Raw genomic sequence first — 11968 nt, 5'->3', positions numbered from 1 at the left:
AAAAAAAGCACAGGAAAGTACAGTTCAATACAAGGTCAGCTAAGAGGATTTTAAACCCAAGAAAGCCTATGGCTTGATTCCAAGAGGAGTAGAAAAGGAGTAGAAGTAAAAGTACTGAAAATTGGAAATACTCCAGTACAGTAAAAAGAAAAAGAAAAAAGTACTTAAGTAGCCTACAGTCCTTGAGTAATGTACTGGGTCCTATTACGTCAATTAGTCCAGTGTGTCTATCCTCCGATTCTCCCTTTAAAACAAACGGTCGGGGGTCTTTCTTCAGCACATGAAAGCCATCATTATTATTCGTTACGTGAGCTTATAATTTAATTAGGTTGGCTCAACATGGCTGTATATGACTGTATTATATTCCCCTGTCATCGTGCATGAGCTGTGGCCATTTGACAGATAAGACATATTATTTACTCTAATAACATCACACCGGAGGCTACTACTGACTATTATGTCCACTTTGAATACAGGGGGGGGGGGTTCTCAATCTGTGGGTGTGGGTCCCCACATGATTTTGGGTGGGTCCCCAAATGACAGTGAAGTGACAATTTAAGCACCTTTTTATAGTTTCTAATACCTGTGGGCCCAGTGGTGTAAGTAACTAAGTAGCCTACATTTACCCAAGTAGACCTATACTGTACTTGAGTAAAATTTGTAGATATTTTTTTACACATTGTTTGTGAGCTTGCAGATCTGCTAAGAGTTTTATACATTTGCATGGGACATTCTGCATAATGAGTACTTTTACTTCTGGTACTTTAAGTACATTTTGATACCAATGCTTTTTGTTTCTTTTACTCAAGAACATTTTGAATTCCGGACTTTTACTTGTAACGGAGTATTTCTACATACATTGCAGTACTGATACTTTTACTTAAAAGTAAAACAATATGAGTACTTTTTTCCACCACCGACTGTATGTACACGCCGGGGTTTGGACTCCTCCCGCGGGGAGAAGTAGGAGGAGGAGTGGGCGGGACTCGCTCTACCTCAACACATCCAGGGCTATGCATTGTGTTCCCCATCTGTCAGTCAGTACACTGCATCTACACAGACACACACACACACACACACAGCGAGAGAACCAGCAGGAAACCTGTATTATTGTCGACCTGTGGAAGGAAGGCTGTCTGGGGAATCTGCGGCATCATCGACTGGACTGTCGAGGCTTTTCTTTTGTGTCGCTGTCATTGATTCACCCGATCGCTGGAAGGACGAAGGAAGGAGGAGGACGGTGGACTGAAACGCACAATACATATCGTTGGTAACCGGAAAACTCGCCCCAAAACACGCTCGCCCCCCCGTTTTTTTTTTCCGCGGACCCAGCCGTGCTTGTATTTGTTTTACTGAGGATAGGGTTTAGAAATAAGTCTAGGATTGGGCATAGTTTAACCGAGGTTACGTTTAGGAATAAGGTTAGGTTTTGGCACCGTTTTTACTGAGGTTACGATTAGGAATAAGGTCTAGGCATAGTCTACTGAGGTTACGTGTTTTTTAAGGAATACCAGGTGAATAACGCCGGATTTTGCCCCCGGGGGCGATTGTGTTTTGGGGCGAGCGTTTTTGGGTATTTCGTTTCAAAAGACGATCGTTTCGGTGGCGAAGGAAGGGACATGAACGTCGTAGCGTCGGCCCCCTGTTGTCGTTCGTCGGCGTAAAAACGAGCACCACATTATATACCTAGACTTCAACGGGGACAAAGAGAAGAGCGTCCACCTGTACTAAAAGGCCTCGGAGACAGCGATTTGTTGGTTTGCAGCAGCAATATGCCGGGTTTTGATTACAAGTTTCTGGAGAAACCCAAGCGAAGGTTCCAGTGTCCGCTGTGCAGCAAGGCGATGCGCGAGCCCGTCCAGGTCTCTACCTGTGGACACCGCTTCTGTGACACCTGTCTGCAAGAATTCCTAAGGTACGGGGTTATTGTGTGTGCCTGCGTGCGTGCGTGCGTGCGTGTGTGTGTGTGTGTGTGTGTGTGTGTGTGTGTGTGTGTGTGCGTGTGTATCTGTCTGCAAGAATGTCTAAATTCGGTAGGGTGATTGTATGTGCGTGCGTGCACACACACACACACACACACAACACACTGTGTGTGTGCGTGCGTGCATCGTGTGTGTGTGTGCATGCATCGTGTGTGTGTGTGTGCATGAGAGAGCCACCACTGTAGGCGATACTGTAGGCTACAACCGTGTCCAGTGTTGCCAAGTACGCTTTTTATAAGCGACCTTGGGCTTGTTTTTCCTGTAAAGTTGCTTGTAAATATTGGTTAGTTACGTTTTTTTGGGGCTTGTTTCTAAAGTGTAGTTGCTTATTTGGGCTTGTTTCCTAAATGTTGTTTAAACCAGTGGTTCTCAAAGATGTTCATGTCAAGGAGGACCTCCAGATTCATATGTATTTGACCGCAGACCCCCCCCATCCCTATCTGAAAATAGTTTGTGCCAGGGACCATATAAGATTCGTATCAAATGTTTAACAAATACATTTTTTTTAATGTTTTGCATCGCACTGTGAGCTTGTAGATCGGCTATTTTCAAATAGCCGATGTATAGGTTTAAAGTGCTCATGTGGCCTAATAGTCGCTTCTTTTGGGTTTCCTCGACCTGGTTGCTTGTTTCTCTCTCAAAACCTGGCAACCGTGTCGTGTGTAGTTTCGGTGGAGCTACAGTAAATAAAGGATGTGTAGGTGTGTCCTACTGTCCTCCTCGGCCTTGCCTTCACCAGGCGGTTAACACAACAACACTAAAGATTCAGTTCACTAGACCAGTGGTTCTCAATCTGTGGGTCTGGACACCCAGGGGGGTCCCCACATGATTTTGGGTGGGTCCCCAAATGACAGTGAAGTGACAATTTAAGCACCTTTTTATAGTTTCTATTAATATTTATCTGTGGAACCGAAAATGTAATGCCTCAACTCCTAAATGCTTATCAGGGTGGGGGGTCCCCTCTCCCCAGTTCAAATATGATTATTTTGGGGGGTTCATCATGGCCTGAAAAGGTTGAGAATCACTGCACTATACTACGCCATTCTACGGACCTCTTGTGTTTTGTACGTTGTTCAAAGTTGGTTTGAACATTATAGGTTTGAAAGTCATGATGCTTTGCAACACATTTGATCCCCTATAGACAAGACAATGTATTGTTCTGTCTAACCCAGTGGTTCTCAAACTTGTATGGTGCCAAGGACCCCCAAACTGAACCCCATGTGAAAATGTTACCATCGATCAAAAATAGCTACAAGCTCTATGAGCGTGGCACGATATATCTGCTATTTTTGAATAGCCAACGTATAAAATATTGTTAAAGTGGTTAAAGTAATTGTGATATTAACTAATTTCGCTGGGGACCCCCCGGTACCCCCCCAGGACCCCACTTTGAGAACCAGTGGTCTAACCCAAAGTGACACTCGTGCTGTTAACTGATGATATAAAACATTATTGAATGTGTGTCTGTTAGAATAGGTCACTCACTGTCACTGACTAGATGTATATTGCAGGCCTTACATTAGAACAATTATGTGTGTATATACAGAATACCGTAGGCTATGTATGTAAGTCTATGCAGCCTACTAGCCTATGTATACTCGTTACTGTATGATGCAAGTATATTCATACACCAAGGCTGGGTGAGAGCCTTTGCCCTCCATCCTGTCTGTCATTTTGCCCTGAGGCTGTGTTGCCTGCCTATATAGATTTGGGGTCGGGGGCAGAGAAGCAGACTGGGGCATTTCAAACAAGTGTATGCCTTGTTTGAAAGATTACACACGTCCCATCATGGGAATAAGGCACCCAAAAACACAGAGGGATCTTCCACTGCAAGGTCATGTGTCTCTAAAATGCCGCTTCCATATTAATCCCCTCACTAGTGGTGTTATTCTTAAAGATGACCAAATATATTTGATGGACGCTTGCCTTTTTGTTAGGCCATGCAATCAAACAACAATCAGTAAGTAAAGTTAGCTCTGTCACACCCTTTTAATGATTCAAATACAAAGTGACACATAATTATAATATAATTATATAAGCATAAACAATTAGATCGTAGGGCAATATAAACCACAAGTTGACAGAAAATGCATTTTCATGAATAATTGAATATCCTTGTGATGCTGACAATTTCAGTAGTAGAACCACTGACGTGTTTGTTTTAATGTAAAATCAGAACTCTAGCTTGTCTGCTCTTAAGTAGTAATTATATCACATTTTGACTTTAATACATAAACTAAAGAGGACACTGACCGTAGGAGGAAGAGAGCCAGTGAATACATGTTTTGTTTGACATAATTAAACAGCTTTATGCCATCTACTCTGGTTGGCTGTGCTTGATAGGTTGAAATACAAATAGACAAAGAGAAGGCAGAGTGATTGCTGCTGAATAATCAGTTTTCTGCCATCCATAACAATAGAAAGATGATTTTTTTGCAACAATTTAACATGTATCGGTAAATCTCATGTTCACAGGGATGTAACATCCAGCATGCAGCCATGAGTTCACTGAGTGGGCTTCAACTCTTTTAATTGGCAAAGTGTGTCGGTAGAGGCCGCAGACATTTCAGCACCCAGGGATGGACAGCACAAAGGGTTAGCGTGTCTCATTCTGACTGGAGTACCAGTTTATCGAAGCTGACAGAGAGTAGTTAGCTAATGCTCTTTACCCATTGTGCATCTAGGTTGATCCTCTCCTTTGATTTGTGGGCTGTATGGGATTCAGTGTTGGCTTGCCAACCCAGTCTGCCCACTTTCACTCTTGACAGTTGTGTCATTGTAACTCACCAGCTCCTGTCACAATAAGCTTCCCAAAATCCCTGCAATGTTCCGTCGCCACAGCATGTCGGGCTATGAATCCTGGTCTTCAAGTAGGGCTACTGGACAATATTGACAAATCAAATATGACCAAATATAGAATATCTTAATATCAATAATGTGACAATATTTTATATTATATAGATATAGATATTTTACACATTTTGTGAAAGTGATGACCAAAACAGGTAGAGGTATTTGTTGTTCATTTCACTCAGCGAAAAACATCAAATACATGCAGAACATTTGATATATTTACTGTAATACAGTCTTTAAGAAAAGACTACATTTAAACTCTATAGGACGATCAAAATCGCAGACAATATCAAGTCTCATATCACAATGTTGATATATCACCCAACTCCATCTTGAAGAGATTAATTTTCAGTGTATGACATTGCAAGTTAATGTGAAGCTATTCTAAAATGGGGGTAAGCATCGTTTCATGCTAGTCACAGAGTTAAATTTACTGAAAGGCACATAAGGAAGGGAAAAAAGAGACCAGCGTGAATGGCCTTCCTTTACTTTGCCACGGCTTAATGGAGAAAAGAGTTGGTGTATAGCTCTCTGTTTGCTGGCACGTGATTTCTAATGGGCTGTGTTTCCGCCACGGAAGGAATGTGTAAATACTATACAGCAGCAGCCCTGGAGGCTGCCCTAGCTCTGAGGGAGAGTCATGGGGTAGAGGCAGCCCATCCCTCCAGGCTTAACACTCCAGCATTCAAATGTGAGTCACATGTCTCAACATTTCACCATGTGCTGATTAGGCCTCACCTTTATTTGAGCAATGATGTGTTAGGGCTCTTATTGGTGAGATTAAATAAGCACTTAATGGTATTTAATAAAAAATGGGTTCGGGAATTCGGGCTAATCGGGCCTGATGCCCATGTGCCACACATGGCATGGCTCATGGCTCATCAATCTTGGCTGCAGTGAGCCAGAGCTATGTTATACAGTGTTACTGTTGTGTCTCTGTGGGAATGATACAGTGCTATGGCCTGGCCTTGACAAGGGTGTAATTGGTTTGTTCTGCTCTGTAAGTTCTTCCTAGGCATAAACACAGTGATTCTGTAAGTTCTAACTCAGACTCCCATGTCACAGGAAGCTCTGAAGTGGACTAACATGAGAATCTTTCATGGGTCAGTTATTCACTCCCATAGGCCAGGAATTGGTGTCTTGAGTGGTTTTGGAACGGTGATGATTCACTGACTGTAACTTAGACATGTCAATGTTTTTGCTGATGTAGGCATTAGGCAATAGACTGGTCAATTCTTCAGCTGTAGTCTCCCACATTTGAACTTGATCTGAATGCCCGTGTGATGAATCCTTGTTGCGGTCAGCTTCCACCCCTTCTTTCTTTCTTTTTTTTGGGCATTATTTCATTCATCATCAGCCCCTGTTTGCTCTTCACTCCCAGAAAGTTTCTGCAGGAAAATAGCTTATTTGTAGACTTTTCTGAGTTTTTTGGAAGGATGTTTTTTGGTGTGATCTGGAACAACACAGATGCGTGTGTGCGTGCGTGCGTGCGTGTGTGTGTGTGTGTGTGTGGCCATGCGCAGAATTGATTAGAGGAACGCATACAGAGGCACATTGACCGCTGGGACAGTGGGTGTCCCTAATAGATGGGGTGGCATTGGTGTGTTGGTGCTCAATGTTGTGTGTAAGTTTTCCACACTTCACTTGGGCAGCTGGGCTTTTGTGTGTGTGTGTAGCTCTATCCTGCATGGGACTTATGCCATGGATGACTAATGAATGACTGTGTTTTCATTCCTATCCCCATCCTTTGGTGCATCACAGAGACATATTCACAGTCCCCCCACAGGTGTCCCAAAGCCACAGGGGCATCCTGGCTGTCCACATCCGGGAGGAAGGGGACTTTGCGATCCATCCCCCTTCTGACTACAATGTTGGGTCAGTGGAGCTGCACAGAGAAGACTTGTTGTTTAGTTGGTTGAGTGAATTGGAGCCCCCAGGCCTGGACTCTGTACTGATGGTCTGTGTGAAGCTTCCTCAGAGCTCTGCACTGAAGATGCTGTCTGGGGTAACCGGAAGAGTGGGCACCTAAACACTGTGGGCACCTCGATTTTAAATTGTTTTTTTCCCCCAAAATGTAACAAAAAAATAAATAATTTGGAAAATGGTCTGAAGTAATGTATAGTATACATTATTTGTACGTGCAACATTTAAGGCCTAATATTTCTACAATTGCTGCAAATCCTGTGGCTAGCCAGTCATATAGACAAGAAGAAGTTGAAGGATAAATTTGGGTGTGACAATGATGTACCGTGCATGTTCAAATCATGTATTCTTTACATTACTTCAGATTTTTTTCCAAATTCTTAATTGTAATTAGGAAAGAATTTCCAATTTAACATTGAGGTACCCACAATGTTTAGGTACCCACTCTTCCTGCGCCTGTCTAGTAGTGATGCACTTGGACCTGACAGAACTGGAAACAGCTCTATAAACTTAGATATTAATTTGTGTAAGGTAACAGCCACTGGCACAGAAAAGCAGAATAAAATTAGAAGAGATATAATGTATGCTGAAATACAACGGTTGCTAGCCTAGTAGTAGAATTATAGATATTCTGCCTCTAGCTAGATCAAAGCCTACTGCATGCTGTTTTCTAAAGTTAAGAAATGCTGCTGGGAGTTGTTTCTGGAGAAGTGTGTGTTATAGTATACTACTACAGGTTGCTGAATGTCAGTGTTGTTGAATGGATAGGACCTTGCATCGCAATGACATCGACTTTCAAACGGAGTCTTTGCATGAGTTTTTAATGAGCTCTAAAACTTAACACAGTTGTTTTACTTCATTGCATTTGATCTATGTGCAGCTTAGAGCTTGAAATACATATTTTAGAAATGCAGCCCTCTCCTTTGACAGAAACCTTGCTCCTCTCCGCCCTTGCTTTACTGTCTTTGTGACTCACATTAGAGCCTGTCTGATACAGTATATCAGTTTGTCCAACATATGGGTCATTATTTGACTTGTTTGACCACATCAGTTTTGGCAATTATGCAGCTGAAATTAGGCAGACGTTTTCAAAAATATTTAAAAGATTGCAGTTTTACAAGCTCACATGCTTGTGTGCTTGTCGATCAGTTCAGTTTGTGTATTTTGTATTTACTTATTTGCTTGTTTATTGTATAATTATAGTTAAATGTTCTTTTCATTACATTTTAATATACTTCGATTTTTTAAACATCTTATCTATCAAAATGTTATTTGTTTATTTTCTTTTAATTTGTTTGTGTATATGTTAAATGTACTCAAAAGTTTCACACACTGATTAGAATTGATTTAGCGCTTTTTGACAAAATACCAGTCCAATCGTCGCCAATTAGTGGTCTAGGACTCTACAAAAGCATGACATCGGATCCAAAAATCTGTCATCGGTCAGGCTCTGACTCACATGGCCCTGTACTACAAGTGCTGGTGTCACTGGTGAGATCAACCGGTTGCTCAACATCACATCACACTTTTCATCCTTTTGGGAATACGGTACAAGCCCTTGTTTTGCTGAGATTTGACCCCAGAGCGCGTTCAACCCATAAGATAAATGTGAGTCAGATCTTTGCAGGATGAGGCAATAGCGGAGGGTCTCCTGGGAAGATGCTGAGGGGCTTTAGAGGTCCAGCTGTGATGATGACATGTTTGACATAATCTGTTCATCGTTTCACCCAGCTGCAGAGCTTTGTACTGTACTGACAGTTACTGTACACTACTAAGATGTTTAAGTTTGCAGATTGTGAAAGCTGTTTGTTTTAATGTTTCCCATAGCTCATTGTTGTTATAAGCTAGCTTATGTGACTAAATGCACTTGTCTTGGGATGGACTTTACAAACAAGGCACTTAAAATGCTTTGGATTCTTTTCCATTGAAATCCTCTCCAAACAGAGCACTCCCATGATAGCGCCCAGTTCTCTCGATGTCAGCTTTTGACCACAGTCTGTGTGCTACAAAGAAGAGACTTTAATCAGTTTATCAACAAAAGAACATTCATGAAGCAGTCCAATAGCTGGTTGTGAACTTGTCTGAACTTGCCCGTGACTATAGGACCTCCTATTGAAACAGATCTGCCAACCCTGTGGGCCAAACAACGAGGCAAAACATTCCAGCTATGCAGTGGATCACCTTGCCCTTCACAACGCGAGCATGCTGGGACCAGGCTGCTAAAGCCAAACCCAATTGCTGGAACTCAGCCAATTGGCCCGTATCTCAAAGCATGGCCAGTGCTTACATGTACACAGGTATGCACGCTATGTGAAACAACTTAAGATAAAGATGTGTTTATCATAACACATAAGCTCTGCACTCACACTGCTGCATCATCCACAGGCGTCCAATGCAGAGCAAACCAGAGGCGTGTTTCCAAACAGCTTATTAAGAGTCATTCTCGCAGATCCACCACACTGTAAGACTGTGCAATCGTATGTTTTAATCACTTTGTTTCAGAGAAGTTTGTAATGAAGGCTTTTTGTGGGTGAATAAATGGCGGCCCATGTGACATTTTCAAGGTTGAGCAGCAGACATGGAACATTTTATGGCACGTGTTTAGCACAGCTCAACCTTTCAGAACCATAGTGCTCAGTGTGGCTACATCTGCGCTCTGCTCCCTGTTGTGCTAATTGACTTCCCCCAATCTGTTTGTGTTGTGCACAGGTCACTGCACTGGATATAAAGACGGCTCTATGCACCTACACATGCATAAAGTAGTGCATACATGCACACATACTGTACACACACACACACACACACACACACACACACACACACACACACACACACACACACACACACACACACACACACACACGTGTTTAAGTTCCCACAGATATTACCCCAGCAGAATGCATTTTTATGATTCATGTCAACATTTTGCATATCATTTCAAAACAAAAGCTACCATCAGATAGATCCACATCTATAAAGTCCACGTGTACTTTATATTTTCAAGTACAAGTTTATGGACACAAATAAAAAAAACAAATAAATTAAAGCAGAGTTTGTTAACTTCATTGCGAACAGAATTTAAGCTGGTTTAATGGGCTCTTTCAATCTTAAATTAGCTCCTATAAATCTGTGTCAACACTGTAATTGTTTTGTGTAAAAGTGTCCCACTGCTTTTTTCTATGTGTGACATTCGTGTATTTCAAAAGAGTAATGCTCTGACACAGCAGTATCTTTGCCTTATCGCCCATGTCCCACAAACTGAAGCTTCTGACTTTGTGACTTTCTGAGATTGTTAGCGGGGGATCGCAGTGGTCATTAGCACCAGACTATAGTCGGGTGACCACTGGCTCTGGTTGCTGAGCTGACACCCAGGCATGTGTGGAATCTCTGTGTGGAGTCTGAAAGGAGAGCAGCTGGTAGTGAGGGAGTGAGGCAGCGTGGCCATGGGGGTGAATTGATGCACAGGCACCTGTCTCAGTGAAAGGCTCCTCTGTAGAGCAGAACAGGTGTCAGCAGAGCAGTTAAGCTCTTCACTTTAAGCGTATAGACTCTGAATTATCTCATTTATTCAGAGTGAGCCCTATCAATGTTACGGTCAATGCCCATTCACCCCCACAGCTCTTCCGTCCCTTCCTGGGTCTAGCCAGTGAAAAAAAAGTGCTGTGGTGAATGGTGATGGCTTCCTTCCTGCCAAGCCTTAGAATCCTATACCGTCCTCTCATCAGCTCTGGTCTGTTTACTGTGGTGGACCTCTTAACCACACAGCTCAATGACTCTAAGTCCACTACAGGCCCCCTGTGTGGCGTCTTGGAATCTCTCTCACAGCTCATTTTCAGATATGTCAACATAGCACAATGCCCAAAGCCCCCCACCCCTGCCCTTCCTCTCTGTGCACAGACAATCTATTGATGGCATGAAAGAGCGACGGAGAGGAAGTCACTTCATCACTTGCATGTCCAGATGCATCACTCAATCGGCTTGTTCGGAATGAGGACGAGGGGTCGTTTGTGTTGCAGGCTGGGTCTACTCATTCATCCCCAAACCCATTCCCCCAGCAGTGTCTTGCGAGTGGTTGATTGTGATGGCACATTGACCAGCGGGTGACATGCTTACTTGGATGTGAAGAGAGAGAGTGTACCATTTAAACTGTGACTGTCATCTGATTTACAGGTCATGCAGCAACTGCATGCTGAACAAAGTCAACAAACAGAAATTGGAATGATATGGTACATACGATCGCTAATGACAGGCGATGACAGTTTATAACATCTGTCTGTTATACCAAATCATTGCAAATGTGAATAAATTATAAGCATTCATTTGAGTAGGTCATCTTAGCACTGTGTGTACCAGAGAGAGTGAATATGATTTAGCTGGCAGGAAACATATAGCAGGGTCATTTCAAATGATGACTATTATAAGAGACGGGTGGCATATACATATTTGATTAAGTCATCTCTTTGCACCTAACTCTACTATTTTACTAATTGATATGTCCTGTCATTCACCTCGCTGTTGCTCTCAACAGCAGGGGTTGTAGAGTACATGCTAGAGGAGCAATGCAGCTGAGGCATATTGAGACAAAGGAGGCAGTTTGACGTCACCACCCTTCCTTGCTAAACAAAGAAATTGCATCCCCAAAAAGAAGTGGACAGCTAAGCATGCTACAGATGAGAGCTAGCATGATTTAGCATGCCTTAAGGAAAAGACTGGGCGAGAAAGCTAAGGATTCTATGTCAATGATTGATTGTTTATCTGCCATATCTATACAATATGCTTCAGATTGGAAAACAGGATCCAAAGCATGCCTGCAGATAAGCTGCTGGTAATATGAGCAGTTAGGGTTGGTTGTTTGTGTGTGCCTCTGCAGCTTCTCCTTAGCGTCTGATAACTGTTCTCTCTCTTTCACACAAAGAAGCTCACCTTCCCTCACAGTTACCATGGACACAAAAGCACAGGGCCTAAAATTGTCACTGCCGTGATGCGCACACCTCATTGACCTGAATCAGCTCACTGACAAATAAGTAGAATGGAGCATTTCCTCTACAGTATATAATGCTGTTTTTCTTGTAGATGTCTCACAGGTGTCAAGAGGAAATTACCTGTTTGAACACCTTTTAGTAAGCAGCATTTAGTGGGGGGGTTTTGAGGGAAAAGTTTGCATAGTTTTCTACTTGAGATGAAGCCTGCTGTGACTCACGGCACAAGGA

At 42.6% G+C, this 11968-nt stretch overlaps 1 protein-coding gene across 1 annotated transcript in view; it reads left to right on the top strand.

Moving 5' to 3' along the window:
- Nucleotides 1-1052: 1052 nt before the first annotated feature.
- The window catches only part of traf4a (tnf receptor-associated factor 4a), a 32181-nt gene continuing 21265 nt past the window's right edge, over nt 1053-11968 (top strand). Inside the window, exon 1 of the mRNA XM_080429597.1 lies at nt 1053-1915. Within this exon, the coding sequence (XP_080285723.1) occupies nt 1773-1915 (143 nt within the window). The 5' untranslated portion in view covers nt 1053-1772. The remainder of the gene's footprint in view (nt 1916-11968) is intronic.

This window comes from Gymnoscopelus braueri (assembly GCF_963280865.1).
Source record: "Gymnoscopelus braueri genome assembly, chromosome: 5".
NCBI lineage: Eukaryota > Metazoa > Chordata > Actinopteri > Myctophiformes > Myctophidae > Gymnoscopelus > Gymnoscopelus braueri.
The sequence above is the reverse complement of the archived record's forward strand: the minus strand, read 5'-3'. Positions and strand labels throughout refer to the sequence as shown.